The sequence below is a fragment of the Erythrolamprus reginae genome, chromosome 1 (assembly GCF_031021105.1).
Source record: "Erythrolamprus reginae isolate rEryReg1 chromosome 1, rEryReg1.hap1, whole genome shotgun sequence".
NCBI classification, from domain to species: Eukaryota; Metazoa; Chordata; class Lepidosauria; order Squamata; family Dipsadidae; genus Erythrolamprus; species Erythrolamprus reginae.
The window spans coordinates 183,776,750-183,802,257 of NC_091950.1; the positions used below are offsets into that span (position 1 = coordinate 183,776,750).

The 25,508-nt window shown below is 36.8% G+C and overlaps 1 protein-coding gene across 1 annotated transcript in view; it reads left to right on the top strand.

Moving 5' to 3' along the window:
- The window catches only part of SLC4A10 (solute carrier family 4 member 10), a 219,760-nt gene that overhangs the window by 145,029 nt on the left and 49,223 nt on the right, over positions 1 to 25,508 (top strand). Inside the window, exons 7-16 of the mRNA XM_070731642.1 lie at positions 788 to 976; positions 7,202 to 7,287; positions 9,614 to 9,712; positions 17,050 to 17,207; positions 18,706 to 18,793; positions 19,069 to 19,215; positions 20,184 to 20,284; positions 21,560 to 21,734; positions 21,884 to 22,017; positions 23,349 to 23,594. Coding sequence (XP_070587743.1) covers positions 788 to 976; positions 7,202 to 7,287; positions 9,614 to 9,712; positions 17,050 to 17,207; positions 18,706 to 18,793; positions 19,069 to 19,215; positions 20,184 to 20,284; positions 21,560 to 21,734; positions 21,884 to 22,017; positions 23,349 to 23,594 — 1,423 coding nt within the window. The remainder of the gene's footprint in view (positions 1 to 787; positions 977 to 7,201; positions 7,288 to 9,613; positions 9,713 to 17,049; positions 17,208 to 18,705; positions 18,794 to 19,068; positions 19,216 to 20,183; positions 20,285 to 21,559; positions 21,735 to 21,883; positions 22,018 to 23,348; positions 23,595 to 25,508) is intronic.

Below are 25,508 nucleotides of genomic sequence, written 5' to 3' on the forward strand. Positions count from 1 at the left end.
CTTTGTCCAATATACAATACATATGGAAGAGAATAGACATTAAGTAATATATATAAAGATAGAGAGTAAAAAAGAAGAGAATATATATGATATAAGAGATATGGAGAGAATATATATGATATATATATATATTATTTATATAGATAGATAGATAGATAGATAGATAGATAGATAGATAGATAGATAGATAGATAGATAGATAAGGAGAGAATATATATGATATATGAGATAAGGAAAGACAATTGGACAGGGGGACGATAGGCACATCAGTGCACTTATATACGCCCCTTACTGGCCTCTTAGGAACCTGGAGACTTGGAAACTTGGTCTGTTTGTCAATACTGCTTATCTTTTGCGTTTATAATCATGGTTACAAAATACCAAATGCCAGTACCAAAACTGACATTATGAGGACAGAGAGGCTTGGGCAGACTAAACACTCAAAGGTTTGTGGAAACCTTCTTGTAGGTCCACTAAAGTAACAAATGTAAGTAGAGGCTTCTTGCAAACTTTTCAGTTCAATCCTAGAAGGTGATTGACCAAGCAAGTCTGAGAGGTGATTTCACACATTTTTTTAAAAAAATCCCTTTAGCTCTCCCATGGAAATCTCAACCATCAATACTAGGTACTACTTGCAATGATATTTGCACCACAGTGATAAAATCTCATATATAAGTAACAGATTTTACCAAATGCTTCAACTGTGAATCCATTAAAAATGTGGCAACGTATTTGCATAATTGATTCAAAACTAAAAAGATCATTCAATTGCTGTTTTATTTTTCAGATATGATTCTTGATCAACAAGTAGGCACTGGACAGCTCAGTGAAGATGTTCGCCACAGAGTCCACGAGGCGTTACTCAAACAGCATCACCATCAGAACCAAAAGAAATTAAGCAATAGGATCCCAATAGTCAGGTCCTTTGCTGACATTGGCAAGAAACAGTCTGAACCGCATTCTATGGACAAAAATGGTAAACTGTCACATTAATTAAGTAATGATTACTGTAGCTTTGATACAATGGATTGGCTAAAATATGTGATTTATGCCACATTTTGATTTTGGATGGCATTTGAGTCTTCTTGTCCAACACGTGCATTTTCCCTAACTGTGGGGAATTGGAGTTATAGGGATGGTGGAAAATATTTGGCAGTGGCTCTGAAATTATAGGGTAGAACACCTCATAAAAGGAAACAGTTTACAGGCAATCAGGAAGGGAAAGCATACAGTTTTGGTACTAATGTACAGGAGCTTAACTGGCTTCTTTATTTAACTAGTTGTTTTTCAGAAAAATGTATTCAGCAGTTGCTGTATACCTCATTGATTTTACTGAATGGATTTAAATACATCTATACATTTATAGATTCCTGAGGGTCCTTCCATCAATTTAGAGTTTGAGATAAGTGAGAATTTAGAGTTTGAGAAGAGACTTATAAAAGAAAGAAAAAGCAATCATTTTTATGGGGTTATGTAAGTGTGTCTGTTGTCACTCCATTTCCTAAACAATTATGAGTTGCTAAGATTAAGATGGGGAAAATGATATTTTCAGAACAAAGCAAGCCAATTATCCTGACTTCAGGAGACCTAAGCAATACATTTTATAAAATCCCTTACGAAAAAGATTTTGCAAATTAGTCATCTTTTGTCTTGAAATAAAGCCTTTAACCAAGTCTGATTTCTTTGAGACTATTTCGGGTAAGCAGTTTTAGAACTGTACCATACATGTCTTAAGCATTTCTCCTCAAAATTGATGCCCTTCATCTGTGCTAGAATAAAATTCTATACAGTGATGCCTTGTCTTACAAACTTAATTGGTTCCGGGACGAGGTTCTTAAGGTGAAAAGTTTGTAAGACGAAACAATGTTTCCCATAGGAATCAATGGAAAAGCGATTAATGCGTGCAAGCCCAAAATTTATCCCTTTTGCCAGCCGAAGCGCCTGTTTTTGCGCTGCTGGGACTCCCCTGAGGCTCCCCTCCATGGGAAAACCCACCTCCCGACTTCTGTGTTTTTGTGATGCTGCAGGGGAATCCCAGCAGGGGAATCCCAGCATCGCAAAAACGAGCGCTTCGCTGGCAAAGGAAGTCCGGAGGTGCGGTTTCCCAGCGAAGGGAGTATCAGTGAAATCGCAGCATCACAAAAACACTGAAGTCCTCAAAACCCCACCTCCATACCTCTGTGCTTTTGCGATGCTGTGATTTCACTGAGGCTCCCCTCGCTGGGAAACCCCACCTCCAGACTTCCGTTGCCAGCGAAGCGCCCATTTTTCCGCTGCTGGGATTTCTCTGCAGCATCACAAAAACACAGAAGTCTGGAGGTGGGGTTTCCCATGGAGGGGAGCCTCAGGGGAATCCCAGCAGCGCAAAAATGGGTGCTTCACTGGCAACGGAAGTCCGGAGGCAGGGCATCCCAGTGGCAGCAGTGGGTTTGTAAGGTGAAAATAGTTTGTAAGAAGAGGCAAAAAAATCTTAAACCCTGGGTTTGTATCTCGAAAAGTTTGTATGACGAGGGGTTTGTAAGATGAGGCATCACTGTACTTAACTTGCTCATTGGCTGGTCTTTAGGAATAATACAAAGTCTGGATAAATATATTTGAACAATACCAATTTATTTTGACTCATTTTCTAGTGACAATGATGCAGATTCAAAGTGGATGTAGAAGATTGATGTAATTACATTCTGTTAACATTTAATTAGTTCTATTAACAACCTATGAACAACAAGGTATTTGAGATGGTTATATTCAAGTGGAAATTGTAACATAGGTCAACAAATTATTATCATGACTTTAATGACCAATATCTCACAACATTGGCCATTAAATAAGCAATACTTTTGATTGAGTCACAAGAAATTTGATAATTCCCTGGGTAATCACATTGATGGATTACAAATTAAACTGATTAAATTACAGATTTAATCTTGCTAAGATAGAGTTATGGTCTGTGCAATATAAATGAGAAGTATATCTTCTACATCCACTTTGAATATTTTCAAGGAATTTTTACTTTGAACACTTAGCATCGCATGCAATAAATTTTTTTTTAAGTAAAAAGAGTTAGGGATATATTGAATTTCTTTCATTGCATCTTGTTTATCATTACTACTTATCTGCTTAATTTGAGCATTGTTTACACCCAGTACATTGTCTGGGTCTGGTTTATATTAATGAAATCAGTAGATGGAGTAAAGGAGATAAAGGAGAAACCTCATAAATTTTCTTGAATTCATTTAAATTGGACCATCGAAGCCCAGATAGTTTATAATGGCACTGGAGCAGAAGCAAACTTAACAAGGGCAAAGATGCAATTCCCCTATATAGAAATGCAAAGATGCAATTCCCCTATATGAATGGATATGGCAGCACATTTTGTATTTGGTGAGATTAGTTGTGGGAAGGGTGATTATGTGAGGTAATAAAGGCAGGCCCACACAAATAAAGCTGCATGTGAGAGAACCCTCCTCCCAAAAAATTGAACAATATTTCATGAATATATTTTCTTTCTAGAGAGTTATCTATATGGGATAATTTATAGTCGTCTATTATATATTCCATATTTAGCAAAATTCTTTAGCCTTCCAATTAATGATTTTCTTTTCTGAATGGACTGTATCTTGAGGGAGCCAAACTTTATTTATTTACGTTTTTATTTTATCAGATAAACAAATATATTAAATTTAATATCAAATTTATCAATAAAATATATCTATTTGTTTTATATGTAAAAGATCGTATGATTGTTTGTTTCCCTCAGCTTCAGCAGTAGTAGCTATTTCTTTAAAGTTTTTTTTGGAGTTAACTATCTTACTTACATATAAATAATGTCATCCCCTGTGGATAGAGTAGGTTTCACATTACAGGCTTTGTTATTGGTTATTGTTATTGATAATGGGAGTAAGGATAAAAAAATACTGAACAAAAAAGCAACCATCAAAATTACAACTTTTTGAGTAAGATGACAGTCTTAATGTAATATTGTCATCTTCAGTCCTGTCTTCAGTTTCCATAATTCCGGGAGGCTATATGAGATTACCATATGCCATATTTAGACTCCCTCACCAGAATTTTTTAGGTCCTCTGTTGCAAGTTCCAATAAAGGTGTAATCAATGCAAAGAATTGCATTGTTCTATGCTATTTAGTAGTTGTAGTTTGTATCCCTTAAAATTTAGGTGTTCTTGGCTGCAAAATTTCCACAGCTGGATCATTTTTTCTTATTTTCTCACTTGTTCCACTCTGTTCATCCTTTTCACTTTTACTATTTCTTTTCATAGAAATGTAATTGTGTTACTATTTTGAAATAAATATATCAATGTTCTTAAACCATTTCCACTTCATATCATACCTTTTCCTTCACCGGAGGTTTCCCTGTTCATGAATAATAGTGCACGATCTAAACCAGAGTTTTTCAAACTATGTTTCATGGAACCCTACTGTTCGGTGTGAACTTGGTATGAGGATTCTTTGAGAAATTAAGGACAAGGGGGAAAAATAGTTCACTAGCACGTGACAGATCTTTTTTTTAAATCGCTAGAGGTTTGCCTCTTGATCAAGATTTTCTGAATACAGTATATGTTTTCTTTTTCCTAACAGATTTTGCAGTCAGAAAAAGTTTGTCAATCTCTGATCTGAATTCTGCTGTGGTGCATGATCATCTCCATGTTCTTTATTTTGCTATATCTTTATTGTATCTGTCTCTAACAGGCTCATCCCATCTTTGTCCTCCTTCATCTCTAACCTTTGGGTTCTGTAAACTCCTTGAAGGTCCAGAGGTAGTGTACTATAAATCTATCCTGCATGAACATTAGGTCAATTCAGATATTCACTCTTCACATCACTCTTCACATCATAATGTGTCTTCATGATTAATCTAGACAATCACTTTCAAGGTCTTCATGGCCTTTTCCCAAAAAAGGTATCAGATTTTTAAATAGCTATTTCATTCTAACCAAGATAATTTTCTTTTGTAAATAGTTTTAATATTTTTTCTAATCTGAAAAGTACAAATTAGGAAAGGATTGTGCTGTCAGAAATATTTTGCCTGTCATTTTATTTATTTATTTATGGGCTCCCTCCCATATTTGGGTGATTCAACAGAAAAAAAGCATATAACTCTTCTCTGGTACAAGCTGAGAGGAGTAGAACCTGTGGTCTAGAGGTTAAAGCTACTTTCTTACGATCAGACTCCCCAGGTTCTAATCCCAGTAATGGTATGGCTAGCTAATGAGAGCAAAATAGTTTGAAATACATCTATAGTAGTCTCCCTTCACTTTCATTATCAGCAAAGATATGTTATATACACAGACACACACAAACACATACATATATAACAAAATAAAATTGGAGAAGAATGAATAAAAATTTAGAGTGGACAAAAAGAGTGGACAATCTTTAGTTTAGCACTACAACCTGTGTAGATTTTTAAAAAATAATAATGATTCCCCTCCTCCCCATATTTCTGGGATCATAGTTGAATGAATACATTCAAAATTCCTACCTATTCCCCCTCTAAAATTGTACTATAGTTCCCACAAACCCCTTGGGAGAATGAATGATGACTGAAGAGTTCAGGGCTTCAATCCTAAACACTTCTGGTATGAATAAGCTCTATGCAATTTTGTAAGGAAATATGCATCTTATTGCAATATAGATACGCCTTCTAACAGTGATCCTGGGAAAATGTATTGCAATAGCAATAGTCAGCTTTCATTTGATTCATATTTTACACATTGCTTGATCAGTTACATGTGGGATTGGATTGTATATTATTCAATCCCCCCCCCTCTCCCGTTTGCCAGGAATTGAATTCTTAAGTTTTATATAGGGCACTTAGCTTTATGAACTATAATGGATCTGTTTTCAGTATTTACAGAAGGGGGATATATGGAGAAACTATGAAGGAATAGCTTTCCTTGTTTGAACTCTCAGAGTAGAGAGATAGAATTGTTACCTTATGTCATGCTTTTTGTATTCAATGTTCCATGACATCATCACCCAAGAGGGGTGACTATTTCAATAATTTTATTTTATTATTTATTTTATTTTATTATTATTTTAATCCCGCCTTTATTTTTATAAAGAACTCAAGACAGCCATGCATATCTAGTACTACTTCCTCTGCTTGTTTTCTTCCAGGAGGCATTAAACAACCAATTTCACATTCACTATTTAAATATAAGTTGCGTCATTAGCTTTAATAAATCAATAAAGTAATGGCTTTAGCAAACTTTTATAAAGTGCTGCGTATTGCAAATAGACTAAAAGTTATTATTCAGTTCAGCCCTAATTGTTTTCAGTATGCTATGATCAAGAACATGTATTACTTATATATGTAGTAATGGCCTGTATTTTGCAACTTAAAATGTTTTGTATATAAGATATACAGTGGTATCTCTACTTAAGAACGCCTCTACTTAAGAACTTTTCTTGATAAGAACCAGGTGTTCAAGATTTTTTTTGCCTCTACTTAAGAACCCTTTTCTACTTAAGAACCCGAGTCTAGAAAAATTTCCCAGGAAATTTGAGAGTGGCACGAAGGCCTGGCCAGTTTCCTGCCATTCCCCCTGGGTTTCTCTCTCTGGCGAAGTATATGGGAAGCAGCCTCACGCCGGGTGTATTTTTTAAGCCTTAAAATTTTGGGATTTTTTGGATTCCCCTCACCTCATCTTCTTCTTTGGGCAGTGACTGTCCTCCTCCTCCTCTTCTTCCTCCTCCTCCTCTCACCCAAATTCCGAGCTTTTATTTCTTTCCTAATGGTTTTGCATGCATTATTTGCTTTTACATTGATTCCTATGGGAAAAATTGCTTCTACTTAAGAACGTTTCTACTTAAGAACCTGGTCACAGAATGAATTAAGTTCTTTAGTAGAGGTACCACTGTATATGTATCTTTCATTTAAATGTCTCTTTAGTTAAAGATCCTTTCAGATAGTAGCACTTAGCAAATCTTCAAATAATTTGAAAAAGCTAAGTAGCATTATTGTTTGAATGTGAGACTAGACTGGGAAATCCAGAACTATAAACTGATATTTTAAAAATCATTATTTATCCACTGTTACCAAGCAAATTGCAACCCCTACTCTGAGGTTCACTGGACTCACGCTGACTCAAGGGAGAATTTTTTTTTAATCTCAATTGATTATTTTATAAGAATAATACAGAAAAAGTGTTAGTATTCTGTAATAACAATTTTTTCCAGCAGGTCAGATTGTTTCCCCACAGTCCGTGCCAACCATTGAAATAAAAAATGACGTCAGCCGAGAAAACAGCACTGTTGATTTTAGTAAGGTAAGACTCTAATATGAATCTTTGAATGGTAAGAGTACAGCTTAGTTCTGGCAATAAAGCATGTTTCATTTCAGTGTAATAAATTATAACTGGTCGTCTCATGCTATATGCATTTTATGTAAATAAATGGAGGGGGATACATTTAACCATTTAAAACAAATGATCCTATTTTTTTAAAAAATGGTTCATTTCATTCCATATGACTGTGAAGACATAATTAAACTTTAGAAGAGATGAAAGCTGTGTTTCAGTATCTGAGCCAAAAGATCTTTGAAATGATGTAGTAGCATTCTCAAGCATTTCCCATCTCTGAAAATAAAACACACAAACAATATATTTAAGGCTTAGTTCAGTAGATTTCTGATTGACTTACTCATTCATACTTTCCAATGGTCACTACAATATTAAGGTGTAAAAAAATGCTCCATGTGATTTCAACCGTAAAGGAGCCAGTTAATTTCTGTTTGGTGGCAAAATCCTGAAAGTCCCTTAATAAAAGTTCTACAGGACAGGTGTCCAACCTTCATAACTTTAAGACTTGTGGACTTCAACTTCCAGAATTCCCTAGCGACCCTAACTTCCAGAATTCCCTAGTGACCTGTGGACTTCAACTTCCAGAATTCCCTAGTGGCTGGGGAATTAAAGTCCACAAGCCATCAAGTTGCCAAGGCTGGACAATCCTCTCTACAGTAAATCTTAACACATTGAAATTCCTGAATATTTTGTGTTATGTCCTGAGAAGCTGGGAAGTTTTCACTCCAGTCTGACAAGGAAGTGGAGCATGGAAATTCTGATGGGCTCCTTTCCAAAAGGGCTCTCTATTGAAACCCTTGCCAAAAGCAGGCAGAGGCTGATGTTTGCTCACTATAACCAATAAAGAGCTGAAGTCTCAATGCCAGTCTCCTGCCTCTTCATCTGAACTCAACATTTTGTTCATTGACAGCTGGTGGCTATTAATAAACTATCAGTCCATATTTATCAGTATTTATAAGCTTATTTATAAGCTAAGGAAAGAGAATCATAATCTAACTTGTTAGAAAAGAAATGTAGCCACTAATTTGTGTGTCAGTGCTTACTTTGGGATTTGCAGGACACAGCCAAAGAACTATAACATCAAGGGAGATGCGAGCAAGGCACAAACTTTGAAGAAAATTTATGAAATTGTCCCCGAATATTACTCACAGCACAGGGGGATCTGCCCAAATCAGATGAGCCCAAGTGGTGAGGATGGTCTCTGGAATTTGACTCACAAAGGAGATACTTCCATTGGCCAAGTTTTATAGCCTTGCAACCTCTCTTTTTCCTTCCATCCCAGAGCTGTTTAGGTTAGGCATCAGCAAACGAAGGTTTGATATTAATGAAGATTAAGTGTTTTGGGCCCCTGCTATGACAAAAGAGAGAAATAATTATTTGACCGAGGTTAGAGCAAAAAGTTTTGTTATGTCACAATTTGCAAGAGCAAATAGGAAGAGCTACCTTGTCTAAAGCAGCCTCTTTCTTCCAGGTGTTAATTTAAAAATGCAAGGCATTAACAGGGCAATAAGCTCCATGTGCTTTTTTTCTTTTTGATTTCTGCCAAGTTTTTATCCCTGAAGTTCTCCTTTTCTAAAGGAGCAATTAGACCAGCCAGGAAGATGCCCCCACTCCCCCCCAGGCACCCTGATTTCTTATAGCTTACATACTATAGACTGTTCCACGTATATCCCAAATATTTAGCTACGGCCAAACCATTGTTTCTGTGTTTCATTTTCAGAGTATTTGCGGAGATAGCCTCCTGTTAAATTAGAAAATTGGGAAAGAATCTTCTGCTGACTTAATGTTCAGATTTATATTGGTTCTAATATAGTCTATGACATTTACCCCTTGGCAATATAAAAACCATTTTTAATTGTGTACAAAATCTGAGGTTTTGTGATCATGTTGTAATACGTCACTGCTCACTGCAAATTGTGACAAGCAGCATGGCAGTCCAAAAGAACTGAAAGGGAAAACATGGATTTATTGGGAATATTATAGAACCAATCTGTAGTTAAAAATTTGCCTAAAGGGTTTTGTGTCACCAAATCATGGTTGTGTTTGGTTTTGGTTCTACAAACCTCTACCATGGCAGAACCAAGTGGGGCAGTTGAGGATTACAGAGGGTATCTTTAACAAAGTTTCTCTTCTAAGGGAATTGATGCCAACAGTGCCTTGACTTGTTGTTGAATGTGACATCCAGTCAGTGTGGCTGAGCCAGTTCTAGTTATGTGCTTGCTCCATCTGGTGCCAGGCAGAATATGAGAAGCAGCCTTTTGAACCAGCTGAAGTCTGTTAATTGTGCGTGCAGGGACTAGGAGACCAGCAAAAAGGGCATAACACTAGTCTATTTGGGATGAAACAGAGAAATGAAAAAGGACACCTTCATCAGGAAGAGAGAGAGAGAGAGGTGAGGACCTACTCTGGCTATCTTTCTATGGTGATTGCAAACAGCATCTCTTGCAAAATGTCAGTACCAGTTCAATGCTGTGTTTTGTCAGTGCAGTTGGCAGAAAATCCAAAAGTTCTAGATCAGCTTTCCTCAGCAGAGGTGAGATTCACTTACTTTCCCTACCGGTTTGCAAATGTGAGCGCTCACATACGTATTTACGTATTTACTCATGAAGACGACCTTATGTATATGCTCAGTGTTCTCACATTATGTCCGGGTGAGTGGGCGGAGTCTCTCATAGTCACCACTACTGGGTCGCCCAAACCGGAGAGAACTGGCTGAATCCTACCACTGTTCCTCTGTCTGGTCACCCTGGATCATGCATCTTTGTCCCAGAAGTAAACATGCTTCTTCCTGAGGAAGATAGGATGTAGTCCAATCTTTATGGAGGGTATCAGGATGGGGAAAGCTACTTAGATGCAGGTATTGAACATTTTAAACATCAATAGTCCTGCCACCCTTCATTTCCCACGCTTCTTCAACATTCCGTGGCTTGCATTGGCTGCCAATCAGTTTCCAGTCACAATTCAAAGTGTTGGTCATGACCTTTAAAGCCCTACATGGCATTGGACCAGATTATCTCCGGAACCGCCTTCTACCGCACAAATCCCAGCGACCGATAAGGTCCCACAGAGTTGGCCTTCTCCGGGTCTCGTCGACTAAACAATGTCGTTTGGTGGGCCCCAGGGGAAGAGCCTTCTCTGTGGCGGCCCCGGCCCTCTGGAACCAACTCCCCCCGGAGATTAGAACTGCCCCCACCCTCCTTGTCTTTCGTAAACTACTCAAGACTCACTTATGCCACCAGGCATGGGGGAGTTAAGATATTCCTTCCCCCCAGGCCATTACAAGTTATGCGTGGTATGTTTGTGTGTATGTTTGGTTTTATAATGTTTGGTTTTATAATAAGGGTTTTTAGTTGTTTTATTAATTGGATTGTTACATGTTGTTTTTTATCATTGTTGTTAGCCGCCCCGAGTCTGCGGAGAGGGACGGCATACAAATCCAATAAATAAAATAAATAAAAATAAAAATTTCATCTGAAGATTGTCCGCATAACCTTCAAATATGCAAAGTATTTTTTTAAAAAAGAATGGAAGATACAAATTTATTTCATATGCAAATCCAGAAAAACAATATCATTTCCCCAGCAAAACTACCTTTAATATTACCAATGAAGTATACGTCCGTGTAGAAATTTCCATTACATTCAATGAAGCTTACTATTAGGTAAGTTGATACAGGACTGTAGCCTAGAATAAACTCACTAAAATTGGATCCAAAGAGGAAGTGCCCTGAGAGGCATTGTGTTCATCTGTACTGCCAGCAAAATAGAAGTGCCCAAAACTATAGCTCCCCCCCTACATTGCCTGGTCCTGGAAGTTAAGCAGGTTTAGGCCTGGATGATATCCATATGAGAGCCTATCAAAAAACTTTATAGTGGTGGGCATCCCAGAAGAAGGAGACAGTGAACAACTTCCATATTGTTATCAAGAAAACTGCATGTGTGTCTCCGTTAAATCATCAGGAGTTGAGGTAAAAAATCTTAGCATAAACACATAACCCACTGATTTTCAACCTTTTTTGAGCCGCGGCACATTTTTTACATTTACAAAATCCCGAGGCACACCACCAACCAAAATGACACAAAATGACACTCTAACACAGTACCTATTATGCATATATTTAATAATATATTTTCTAAATGTATTTATACTTACTTAGTGTGAAACCTGGGAGGCCTCTTATAAGAAGAAAAAGGTCAAATATCTATATACCATCAGGATAGACATAACCAGCTGAGGTTGAGGCTTCATCTAGTGATGGCAACATTTACCTCCAGTCCTGACCAGGACTAGAAATCGGGACCATGGGGAGGACTAGCAGCTTCAACTACTCGCTATGGCCACACAATGACAAGTGTGTGGCAGCCCGAGTGGGGACCTTCCTGAGTGTGGATGGAAGGCTGTCTGCTATTGGTTCATCGCTAGTGGTCAGAATGAATCCTAGAAGGTGATTGGTCAGTGATCGTTCCCTGTGCCTCCACTCTTCCTGTCGCTGATAGCTGGAGGGATTGTGAGGGGAATGTTTATGTTCGGATGGAGGCAGCTAGCAGTGGGCCAGATAAATGGCCTCTGTGGGCCGTATCCGGCACACGGGCTATAGTTTGGGGACTCATGTTTAATTTCCCCACGGCACACCTGACCATGTCTCATCGCACACTAGTGTGCCGCGGCACACTGGTTGAAAAACACTGCCATAACCTGTTCAGATTCATATTGCAAAGCAGGAAACGGTAATGGCTCTCTTCTGAATATAATTGTCTTAAATTGATTGGTGATGTATCAGAAATGGCCTTCAGATTAAAAAACATTCAGATCTCCGCTCAGCTATATAGTACGGCAGCTTACTTGAGCATGTGAGTGGGTGTGCTCCTGTAGGCTTTCTGAACCCTGCTTTTTTTGAGCTAGACATAGATCGAGTTCTCATAAACGGTGTGCATAATAAGATTTGGGTTGATATTTTTTTTAAAGTGCATAGAGCCTTGTATAAGATTACACAGTGGTGTTCAAGACTCCAAAAGTTTGTCAATCCCTGTCTGAGAGATGGTATTTTTAACTGAAAGGAGCATACGTAGCTCAAGGTTCAACTATGGAATCCTTGGTGCTCTCTAAATTTGGTTGTTCAGGGAAGACTAAATTCAGAGAGCACCAAGGTCTCTGTATGGCATTTTGTTGGGAAAACCACAGTGGCCTAGTGTATACATAAAGTGCTAAATAAACACAACAAAATCTTGTCAGGACTTAACCAGTAACCAGGGTTAGTGTTTCTTTTTCTCAGTCTAATTGACTTAATCTCCTTTTTATGAAGAAAAAATTAGGAGAGAGAAGAAGTACAGTAATGCTTAGAGTTGCTTCAACATCATTGGAGGCCAGGAAGGAACGAAAGACAAGCCGATTGCTGTCAACAAGCAAGTAAACATACTAATGCAGTGTTGACGAACCTTTTCGGCACCAAGTGTCAAAACGGGAGCAGGCATGCACGCATGGAGGACCTCTAGAAACTGGAAGAGCAGTTCCCTGGCATGCATGTTTGCGCCGGGAAGCTGAGCTTCTGGTTTCCCGCGAGAACATGCATAGCGATCACCTGGTTTTCTGATTTCTGGTGCATGTGCATGCACAAAGACCAGCTGGAAACCAGAAGCTCAGCTTCCTGACAAACACAAGGGAACTGGTCTTCTGGTTTCCAGCACTCCCATGCACATGAAGACCAGCTGGCTGATGTGCATGTGTGCACTGGAACCCAGAAGAGCAATGGGCAACGGCTGGCGTGCCCAGAAAGATGGCTCTGTGTGCCACGTCTGGCATGCATGCCATAGGTTCACCATCACTGTACTAATGAATGACTCATGAGTAGACTCATCTGGAATTCAGAAAATATAATGCAAATCTCTATAAAACAGTGGCTTGTGTCATATTATCCCTTTCAATTGGCAGAACAATTTTCGCAGCTGCCAAAGCTTAACTAATGGAAGATAAGAAGCATTATTTGCATTCTGTGTGCTTTTTCATGGTTCACGTCCCATTTGTGCTTGAAAAGCCACCCCACAGCCTGAGAATTGATGGACCCAAGGTTTCTCTCTCGTCATTATGAACCTCTAGTCTGATCTGCAGGACTACATGACAACACGATCATAACTCCAATTCATGGATTGTCAAGATCGATGTCATTTGCTGGCCAATTATTTCTAGATGTGGTGAACAACATGTTGCAAATTCATTGATTTTTTTTTTGAATATATCAAAAACTGGCAGCGGACATCACGGAATGCATTAGGTGACCTCTACTGTTTCATTGGACAGTCTCTTTGATGGTAATAACTAATTCAGTTGGAGTTGTGCAGAATACTTCCTTTGTAAAGCTCCTAGCCCTTTGAGTTTGTTTGGTGTGAGCAGGTGACCTGGCCATGTTGATGGTCAGTGGAAATAAGATTGGGGACAAGCAGAAGGACAGTTTATCTGTGCACAAAAACACCCCACTAAAATTCTTGGCTTGGCTTCCTCTTTGCTGCATTGTATGAGGGCTCAATTACAATCCTGCCATCAAAAGTAACTCAAATCCTTCCAAGCATGTGCATATGCTTCCTCCCATCTGTGAACTACCCTCCCTTAATAAAAGAAATATTCCATTTCAAGCAATCAGTGATAATTCCTCGGTACCAGATAAATATGTAGATTTAAATTATTATTCCACAAGAAATATGTAAATAAGATGGCAAAGCAGCGGAAAAAAGAACTCTGGGCTTAATTTTTTGGAGATGTTAAAAGTTTTGAAAATGATTTCATAACACAGACAACGCCATGGCGCTTAAATTCTGTCCATGTGCCAAAGCCATTTGCAAGAAAACAACTTTGTAAACACTATTGAAGACACACTGCACACTGCTACTGACAGATGGCTGCAAGATAGACATTAAAATGGTCACTTTAACAGTTTATATTGGATTTGGTCACTGTTTTTGTGTTTAGATTGGTAATGGGAAAGCAAATGGGAGATAAACGCAGTAATTTGAAATTCTCAGAATATGTAGCTGTGATATCAATTTGAACATGTTGTTTTGTGAATTACTCTTCATAACATTTAGAAAGGTATTATGGGGAGAACACAAATAAAATATGTTTGTGAACACCAGACAGTTAACTGTTAACATAAAGTAAATGACACAAATCAAAGAGGAAAAAAATTGCTTTTCAGTAATTTGATGAATAGAGTAGCAAGTCAGAACCATTTCTTCATGTGGACTTTTGCAGTGTCAGTTTTAAAAGTCACCCTAAAACCTTGTTGGAAAGATTGTGCATGATCACAGATGGTGTTTCACTCTGAAATTTTGTGTGATATGGGGTAAAGGATGTTAAAATCTTATGAGATTTTGAAGCAAAAGCACCAAAATCTTGTAAGATTTGGCAATTTTCTGAGATTTGAGAGTTAGCCCATTTAATGTTTTATTTGGTTTCTCAAGGCTATCTGCAATATCCTCAGTCATTTGGGGCTTTTGTTCCAGTATAATAATAATAATAATAATAATAATAATAATAATAATAATAATAATAATAATAATAATAATAATAAATTATATAATGAAAGTATAATTGCCTATATGTTACAATAATTTCTAACAATTTAAGAGAGATTCTAGTTGAAGCACATTAAACTAGGATTATTTACAAAAGAACTTGTGGTTGTAGAATGTTATTTTCATGATTGTGGACTATAATAAAACCACTGGTATCATAACTATGCCTACATAAAGGAAGGACCAGGAATAGAGAGAGAGAGCTTTTGCTATAATCCTGTTGATTCCTTATTTTTGTATTTGGCTAAGCATAATACCTGTATTGACATTCCAGCATTAGCTGAACCTTTCTTTTTATTTTTCTTAGTGGTATTATTTAATGAATCTTTGGCACAGCAAGAATTTGAATACAGTTAATAACTAATTGGTTTGCTGTAAGACTGAATTTTCTTTGCGTGTATAGAATGCCTCCTTACTTTCTCAAAAAGCTAACCCCAGCCTACATACTTATGGAATCACTTTTCTGGTTACTGTTCTTGCATTAAATAATGCTCCTAAGATTTCTCATATTGGATTTTGGGGCAACAGGAAGTTCAGTGCAATTAGTAGGTAACTGTTCTACTATAATGCTGCTCTTTCTTTCCTTTTGTTTATAAATCCTGGTTTTCTCAGAAAGCTAATACAACCTTGATTCCAAAATAATAGTTTCTGGAGAGAGAAAGATTATAAGTCTTTCAAATAGTCGCTTACTATCTTTGCGAGTACCTTGGCCAATATAATCTAAATCTAAACAGATCCATTATGCTTAACACTAGGGGTCCCCAAACTTGGCAACTTTAAGACTTGTGGACTTCAATTCCTAGAACTCTGGGAGTTGAAGTCCACAAGTCTTAAAATTGCCAAGTTTGAAGACCTCTTCTTAACACTAACAGTGTGACGTTGTCTCAATAAAGCAGCTGAGGCCTCCTGAGGAATTTTTCCCGGGACACTTGTGCATTCTACTGAGGAAAAGATGTTTCCTCAGAATGAGGCATTGCAGGTAATGTAATGAAGAATGATTTGTTACAGTAATAGCAAACACAATTTAAAGAAGTGAAGTTCAACAATGCAAGTACAATGTGTTAAACTTTTCACAGTATCGTTGGTTTTATGACAATGGATCACCTGAGCAAGCTCTGTATTGAGACATTGGGTCCTAACAGGAGTGTTGACAACTCCCCTAAGTGTGGGCTTGAACTCCTAGAATTCCCCAGCCACATGTCATTGTTAAAAATGGAAGTTATCTAGATTAGGAAACACTATTCTAATGCCTTATTCTCTAAAAGGAAAACTTCACTGGGTGCTTTATATAGGGCAGCAGCTGCCAGTCATATTGCATTTTACAGTGGGCAGGAATCGCTGTTGAGGCATAGACCTAGTCATGATGATCATGGAACAATAATTGTGGTCCTGTGAGCAGTAGATGCGGTCACTGAGTGTATTTTTCTTGATTCCTGTGGAAATGAATCATGAGGTTCTAGTATGAGCCACCTGGCTCATTCTGGGTCATGGCAGAACTGCCACATTGAAGCACCTTCCATATAAAATGTGCAATTTTTCTTTAGTGGTAATAAAACCATTATCAATTTTGTATAGCAAAACCACAATCTCATTTTCATTCATGAATTTAGTTAAAATTTTAAATGGAAATAAAAATGACTACTACTTTTGTCAGTAAGCATGAATGATTCCATTTTTTTAAAAAAAATGGTGACATCTTGGTGCTATTGGAATGAATCATGTTGAACAAATGCATTAACCCATTGGTTGAAGATCATTTGGATCGGAATTCTTAAGTTGTCTTTTCAATAGTTGTAGAATCAGGAACCCTTAAATAGACTTTACACAATACCAGAAATATTAGCCTTTTATAAGGTAACACTATGACTAAGTATTTGCAGATAGTAGATTATATTTAGAGCACAAATTTGAGCATTAATTGTCCAATTAATTGCCAAGTCTTATAAACCCACAATTATAGTTTTTATTGATTGATAACATCAATTAATTTATCAGAGTTTGTACCTGCACTAATACATGTTTACGCCAACTTATCCTGTGGTTAATTATCCATGATGTATCAATGTATCAGTGAAGTTAAAATGTAGTCATGTTCTGCTAGTTTCTCTCATTCCCCCTCCCATCCTCCTTCTTTTTCTTGTATTCCCCCTTTTTCAATGATCAGGTTGACCTGCATTTCATGAAAAAAATCCCTCCTGGAGCTGAAGCCTCAAACATTTTGGTTGGTGAGCTTGAATTCTTGGATCGTGCTGTAGTTGCTTTTGTTAGATTGTCTCCTGCAATATTACTCTCAGGATTGACAGAAGTTCCAATCCCATCAAGGTAATTTATAACCATTGCTAAGCAGTGTTCCCTCTAATTTTTTTTGGGGGGTGGGCGGAAAAGTATAGTGTCTGAGCGGCAGTCCCTTTGGGACTGGGCGGCACAGAAATAATAAATAAATAAATAAACAAACAAACAAACAAATAAAAAACCCACCCTGTTTTGCCTCAGAGAATTTCAAAATAAAATACTGTACTGTGTGTCTATAACAGTGAGCTCATAATAGGGCAACTCTATCAATATCAAAATGCCACTTAAATAGTTGAGCTAGTTTCAAACTAGATTTTGATTTTCTTTCTCTCTTCCTTACTCCCATTCTTTTTCTTTCTCTTTTCCTTCCTCTCTTTTTTCTATCTGTTTCTCTCTCTTCCTCTCTCTCTCCTTCCCTCTCACTCTTTCCCTCTCGGCTTCTGGGCAGGTTTGGAAAACTCTGAGTTGATGATGATTTTTAAGTGAGCGATTGCTCACTGCTCAGCTTAGAGGGAACTATGTTGCTAAGAAAGAAATGTAATTATTCCAGCTTGGTTTAAATCCTGCAGCTCATAGATAAAAAGAATAAGGGCCAGCCAGGGAATAAAGAAGAGTGCTTTGAATAATATTAAGGATTATATATTGCTACAGAGCATCGTTTTTGAAGTCCTCCTCACCACCCAAATTAGACAATACATTGATGCTAGACTTATAAGATCTCTGACTAGTTTAACAAAATTCCTGATTTGTATAGCCAACAGCTGTAGCCAAAATGTGTTCCATCCATCCATGAGATAAGAAATAATTGACAACCATCATCATTAGGTACTGAATGATGTATGCACAATTTTACTTTGAAGGTTAAGTTATCTCAAACCTTCTGTAAGATTACATTTATTTAATGTTCTGCAATAAAGTCAGAAGGTCTAAATTTCATAGGCTATCCTCTTTTTCTTTTTACAATTTAAAAAAAATTAAATCCTGATGTGAAAATTCTATGAGAGTTTGAACAAAAAATTCCATTTAAATTTGATAGAAAAATGAGTTTTGTATTCATGATTAACAGGAAATTTGTTTAAAGAAAGCTGGGAGGAAGTTCATAAGCCTAAATAGAACCTAACAAGCATTCTGGAAAATGATAAGATACCTGCCCAAACAGAAATGATTCTCATTTTATTTTGTGTAATATTATGTTTTGGTACAGTTATAGCTTAATATCATTTTTATGTGTATAATTCTGTTTAGTTTTTAAAAATTCATGAGCCCAAAATGTGACAGGTAAGGATGTAATAATTCCAGTAACATCATCACCAGTAAAAGTGTTCATATTTTTCTTTAAAAATAATACATTCTTGAGTTTTTTATTTTTTTAATGGTATATCAGTGTTTAAAACTATTTTTCCCCAACTTGTAAAATACAAATTCAAGAACAGTTAAAACAGAGGCTAAGTTTCTTCTAAATTGTATTTGTTCAAATAATTGGATTATGTAAAATTAACTGAATATTTATGTGTTTTATTTTTCATAGATTTTTATTTATTCTTCTGGGACCCTTAGGAAAAAGTCAACAGTTTCATGAGATTGGCAGGTCAATTGGAACATTAATGACAGATGAGGTACTTATCCATTCACAGGTGTTGATTAAGCCCATTGAAAACCTACCTATTTTAAAGTGCTTTGTATGAAGATTTATTATGTCACCGTGTCCTTCTAAAATGCTTTAGTTTAATAACTACCGGTAGCAGTTTCTTAATTCAATATTTTGAATCACAGTGAACCATAATGAAAATGAGCAGGAAAATGCTTTTTATAATTTGTTGAGAAACAACTGTGTTCGGATCCACTCACACTTAGAAATAAAATCTCATGGGGTTCCTTTTTTCTTTCATAGGTATTTCATGATGTTGCATATAAAGCTAAGGATCGCAATGACTTAGTTGCCGGAATTGATGAGTTTCTTGATCAAGTGACAGTTCTCCCTCCAGGAGAATGGGACCCAACAATTCGTATAGAACCTCCCAAAAATGTTCCTTCTCAGGTATTTATTTTTATTTATTTATCGTTTATATTTATATTCCGCATTTCTTCCAGTTGTGATATACAATTACATAAGATATCACCAGTGCTCTACACTGGTTACCTCTCCTATAGATCATTGGCATCTCAAACAGTTTTCCCCATGATTTTTCAGAGACATATGACCATTAACACAGCTTGACTAAATCAATAAAGATTCCATGCCATTCCATTCTACTCTATGCCACGCCACAGCATGCCACAACATGTCACGCCATGCACTCCACTCCACAGATTTATTTATTTATTTATTTACTTACTTACTTACTTACATACATACTTACTTACTTATTTACCTATTTACTTACTTACTTACTTACTTACTTACTTACTTACTTACTTACTTACTTACTTACTTACTTACTTACTTATTAAATTTGTATGCCGCCCCTCTCCGTAGACTCGGGGCGGCTCACAACAGTAATGGAAATACAATATATAATACAAATCTAATAAAAACTAAAAACCCATAATTTAAAAAACATGCACACAACATTCCATTACATTCTATGCCATGTCACTCCCCACCCCTCCTCTCCCTCTCCCCTCCCCTCCTCTCCCACTCCACTCCACTCTACTCCATTCCATTCTATTCTATTCTATTCCATTATATTCTATTCTATAGCTTGTATGAGTCAGTGAAAGTCTGAGCATTGTCATTGCATTTAAAAAAAAATGATTATAAATAAATTTTACCAAGTAGACATAGAAAAAGACTCTAGAAAGAGGTATGACAGTAGCACACATATGGCAGTTACATGTCCTTGTGTTGTAATACTAAATCAGCAGGAATATGCTCCGTCTCTGCCTTGACTTGGTCTTCATTGTACTGGAAGTCTTAGCAATGGGACAGATATGGTATTTCTATTCAGTCCACAATTTAGAATGGAAAATAAATTCAAAACAGACACATCCATTTTTTCCATTTAGGAGAAACGTAAAATTCCAGGTGTACCAAATGGAACTGCTGCTCATGGAGATCCAGAGCCACTTGGGGGACATTCGGGGCCAGAATTACAACGTACTGGAAAGTTAGTAGTAAGATAGTATTTTTATTTGATTCCATACATATGTAAATATCCATCCATACACCCAGATAAAAAGACATGTAAGGCTCTTTTAAAAAAAAAGAGCTAGCATCCACTTGAAGCTCAATAATTGTTATGATATGCACATATAAATGATGGTTAAAATGAATAGACTGTCCCATTTATTTGAAATCAATATGTATGTAAATATACTTCATCTATTGAAATGCATATATATTACAACCAATTTCTAAATTGGCATGCATATCATTTGACACATTAAAAATAGCCATGCAATAAATGCAGTCATGACAATCTCTATGCTTTAAATGGCAAATTCCAATCCCAACATTTTTTTGTGAAGTGCAGGTGCAGCTGTTTTGTATGGAGAGACCCATTCCATTGAATGAAGGAAGATTAATTTTCTGTATTAAATGTATAATTTTATCTGCATAGTTTCCAATATTGTTAGATAGATTATATTGTAGTTGTCTTATGTTGTTAAGGAAAGAACAATATGAAATAAAAAAAATACTGACCTTTTCCCTTTTAATGTACTGTTTGCATTCACTTTTAAAATGAGGTCAAAGCTTTGTTCAATTGCTAAAATACTGAAATTCAGTTTGTGCATACATTTTTAAAAATAAGTTAAGAAAAATTCAGGCCATAACTGTCACCCTGTCGATGCTTACTACCGCTAGGAAGTATACATAGGATTAGGGATAGTTAAGGCATTATATAGTATCATCATAACAGAAATTCCAATGATTTGGAGTTCATAGGAAATTGTTCATCTCAGTTAATGCTGAAAACCTGATTAGGTGACCATTTTGGTTTTCTCTCAAGCAAAGCCACTTCCTACTTGTAGCATTACTTCACTATATTCTCTTGTTGGCCCAGGAGCAACTTTGAAGATCTCTCCATGCCATCTGGCTGTGTATGTATACAACACAGGAAGTCCTCTTGTCAGGATATCTGCCAAAATGAAGATGTGCCCCCAGTTCTGCTTTCTCTATTATCTCAGTGGCAGTAACCTGTTGCCATCAAGGATATATTTCAATACCTAGTACTGATATTAGAGAACCAGTTTGAGGTAGTGGTTAAAGCATCAGGCTAGAAACAGGAAGATGGTGATCTGGAGATTCTTTGACTATTCCATGCCTCATTTTAAAAGTGAATGCAAACAGTACATTAACTTATCAGTTTCTGCTTAAAACAAAACAAAACAAAAATCGCCATCTCATTTTAGTAATATTAATTATTTTTCATTCTCTTTAGGCTCTTTGGGGGCTTGGTTTTAGATATCAAGAGGAAAATGCCATTCTTCTTGAGTGACTTCACCGATGCATTCAGCTTGCAGTGTCTAGCATCTTTTCTATTTCTCTATTGTGCTTGTATGTCTCCTGTTATCACATTTGGCGGTTTGCTGGGAGAAGCCACAGACGGTCGTATAGTATGTATTGCAATTGGATTTTTAGTCTTATGCTATCTATTGTTCCCTATCCCTATCCCAATAAATAAAATGTTCTGGGTGGCATTTTCTAAGGATCGGTTCCCAAGTCACAGCTCTAACTTTTTAAATCTGCTTTTTTTTAAACACAGAGTGCAATAGAATCTCTGTTTGGCGCATCGATGACTGGAATAGCTTACTCATTGTTTGGTGGGCAGCCGCTTACCATATTGGGTAGCACGGGACCAGTTTTGGTGTTTGAAAAGATATTATTCAAATTTTGCAAGTAAGTGCTCTGTGTTCCTCCTTGTTGAGTTTCAGCATTTCTGCCTTCAATTGAACGAGCCTCTTAGAAAGACTCAAAAAAGTTGTGCTAAGTCTTTTGATATGTTTAACTTCATTTCTAAAAGTCTACTACTGATTGGTATTAGTACTGGAGTAGAGCCATGAGCCTTGCCCATAGATAGCTTGAGCGAGCAGGGATGATGGAAACTATTTTAAAGTACCAACTTAAAAATTCCTGAGTGCCTTTGAGCTTCTAACTACTAAATAGCATTAAGAATGGTTAATTACAGGCCAAAGTACTGCAGATTGGACAGACAAGGGAAAAAACAAGATCGCAGTATCCTTGAGCCATGGTGGCCCAGGCTAACTCTGCTCACATTGCCAGCAGTTCAATTCCTTCAATCTTGGCTGGCTGAAGGACTTAGCCTTCCATCTTTCCGAGGTTGGTAAAATGAGGACCCAGATTGTTGGGGACAATAGGTTGACTCTGTAAACAGCTTAGAGATAGCTGTAAAGCACTTTTCAGGGTGTCCAGCAAACCTGAAAAGAGGCAAATCAGGGAATTATCATGGAAATCGGTGGTTCGGGAAATATCAGGGAATTATCAGGGAATTCGTGAAAAAACCAGAATAAATCAGTGGGGGAAAAACCAAACTGTATTAAAATGTTTAAAAGTCAGGAAAAAATCATGTTAAAAAAAACAACGGATCGCGCTGCCTGGCAGAATCAAGCAAAAATGAACATAACTGTGGCAACAACTTGCTTCCTCGGCTACCAATATTTCTCCACGGCTTAGCCATTTGGTATGACATCATCTACGACCGTGCCTTAACTAGATCGCAAGTTACAGGGAAATGTCAGGGAAATATCAGGGAACTTCAAAATGCTTTACCCCTGGGCTTGCTGGACACCCTGATTCATGTATTTGTTGGCTCATAGAGCCCCTTCTATTTGCAGAATATGTCAACAGTATAACATCTATCAATCTTTAAGATAAAACCAGATATAGGAACAAGAAATAAATCCAGCAATAACATCCTGGACTCTTCAAGGGCAGAATGGAATCCTCTTTATTTTTTTAGATTTGCAAGTGAATCTAGGAATTTGCCTTCAGGCCAATACCACAACTATAAGTCAGAAAAATCAGCCCTATTACTGAAATATGTTTTATGGCTTAGCGTTGGCAAATGACAATAAGTAATTACACTTTTGCTATGCTTTCCAAAAAAGCTATTGTGAAGAATAATTGATTGTCTAACGACCACATGGAATTCCAATGTCTATCTCTTTTTATTTGACCACCGCAGCAATATTTTTAAAATCTATTAATAGGGATTATGGACTATCTTACCTTTCCTTGAGAGCGAGCATTGGTTTATGGACTGCAATTCTGTGTCTCATTCTCGTTGCGACCGATGCAAGTTCTTTGGTGTGCTATATTACTCGGTTCACGGAAGAAGCTTTTGCATCTCTTATCTGCATCATTTTCATTTACGAGGCCTTAGAAAAGCTCTATCATCTCAGAGAGACATATCCAATCAACAAGCATAATAACTTGGAACTTCTAACACAATACTCGTAAGTAAGATTTTCTCCATTAATCGTTACGGATGTTATTGATTTGATTTGTATGCCGCCCTTCTCCAAAGACTCAGGGTGGCTATTTGCCAAAGGGAGAGTTTCTACTATGACAATTAGGAAGGAAATGCCCAGTAGGAAAATAAATTTGCTATTTATTGCTCGGGTTTGGCTCCCCGTCCACAAATCTCATGCTGATGAACTTGTCAAGATCATCATGATCACATTAATATATTATTATTATTATTATTATTATTATTATTATTATTATTATTAATAATAATAATAATAATTAGATTTGTATGCCGCACCTCTCCGTAGACTCGGGGCGGCTCACAACAGTGATAAAAACAATACATGGTAACAAATCTAATAATTAAAATCTAAAATAACAGTTTTACATTACAAAGTCTAAAAAAAAAACCCCAGTAGATAAAATACATACTCACAGTCATATCATGCACAAAATTACATAGGCAAGGGGGGGATGTCTCAGTTCCCCCAAGCCTGATGACAGAGGTGGGTTTTAAGGAGTTTACGAAAGGCAAGGAGGGTCACTTGTTTGTCAATATTTTAATTAGATTTTTAAATAAATGGGGTATAGAAGAAAGCTTTCTCTGATATGGACTCATTATTATCTCCCCTTTTGTTATGATCATAGTTATTACTTTTGAAGTTGCATTATATACTGTTTCCTTACATTTCTTCTGTTCACATAATAAAAGAAATCATTACAACTGCTTCCTACTGGGGCTCTAAGGAACCGGGGTGGGGAGGCGAGAAGTTGCTGGAGAGGCACCCCTTGATGTGAGTGACATTGACATTGAATTGGCGATGCCCACCCAGTCATATGATCACCTAGCCATGCCCATATTATTATTATTTTAAAAAAAAATTATCTACAAATTCCATTTGCATATCAGTACACACATACCTTAAAATATATCAATAACATAAATATACATACATTTTAAATCAATCAATCAATCAGTCATAAGTCAATATCTTGTTTTGCACCAATTTTCTGCTCTTATTTGTCAGTCTCTCCCTCTCACACTCCCCTCCTTCTGCTTCCATTTCCCCTCCTACCTTCTTATTCCTCTCCTCCTCCCCCTCTATTCCATCTTTACTTACTCTCTTCTTCTCTCCGCCTTCTACTTCCTTCTGCTTCTTCTTCTCTTCTCTCACTTTCTATTTCCTCTTTCTCCCTCTTTTACCTTTCCCTGAATTCTTCTCATTCTCTCTCACCTCATATTTAACAGAATGATGTTTTCTTCCAAGCTGTTAAGTTAATGGTGCCCTCCCTATCACTATCATTATTTGGTATTGTTTCTATATTTATAATCCTGTAGGCTTGATAAGTATTACATCCACCTAGTGTTGTGTTTCGGGTATGTATTATCTTCCTAATGCTATCTCCATTCAAAGTCTAGTTTTCTCTTCTGGGAGTCCTACTAATTAATTCCAAATCTTCAGGCTAAATGTACTGCTATTGCTTACCTCCTCAGCTAGTTATTGTTCCGCTTGCTTCTTAAGTCCAAGCTATAATGCTTTTTTCTCTTCATTATTCTCTTTACTCATCATTAATTTTCCTTAATCCCTATTTTTTCTCATAACTAAATGCCCCTCTAAAAAATTCCAAGTTCACTTATATAGGTTACAATAAGATATTAGTTCATAGTAAGTTCTTTGTATCTTATTTCAAATTGATATCTTATGCAAAAAGAAAGTAAATAGTATTCAAATTCAGTAAATTCTACACATTAACTCATTTCATTTTTTCCTCTGGTGATATACATCAATTTTATATTTAATCCAACCAACCAAGTTTATACCAATCTATAATATAGTTGTGACTTGCTGATATTACCATCTCATTGTTGGGTGTGAGTCTCTCCTCTTGAAGTTGGACTC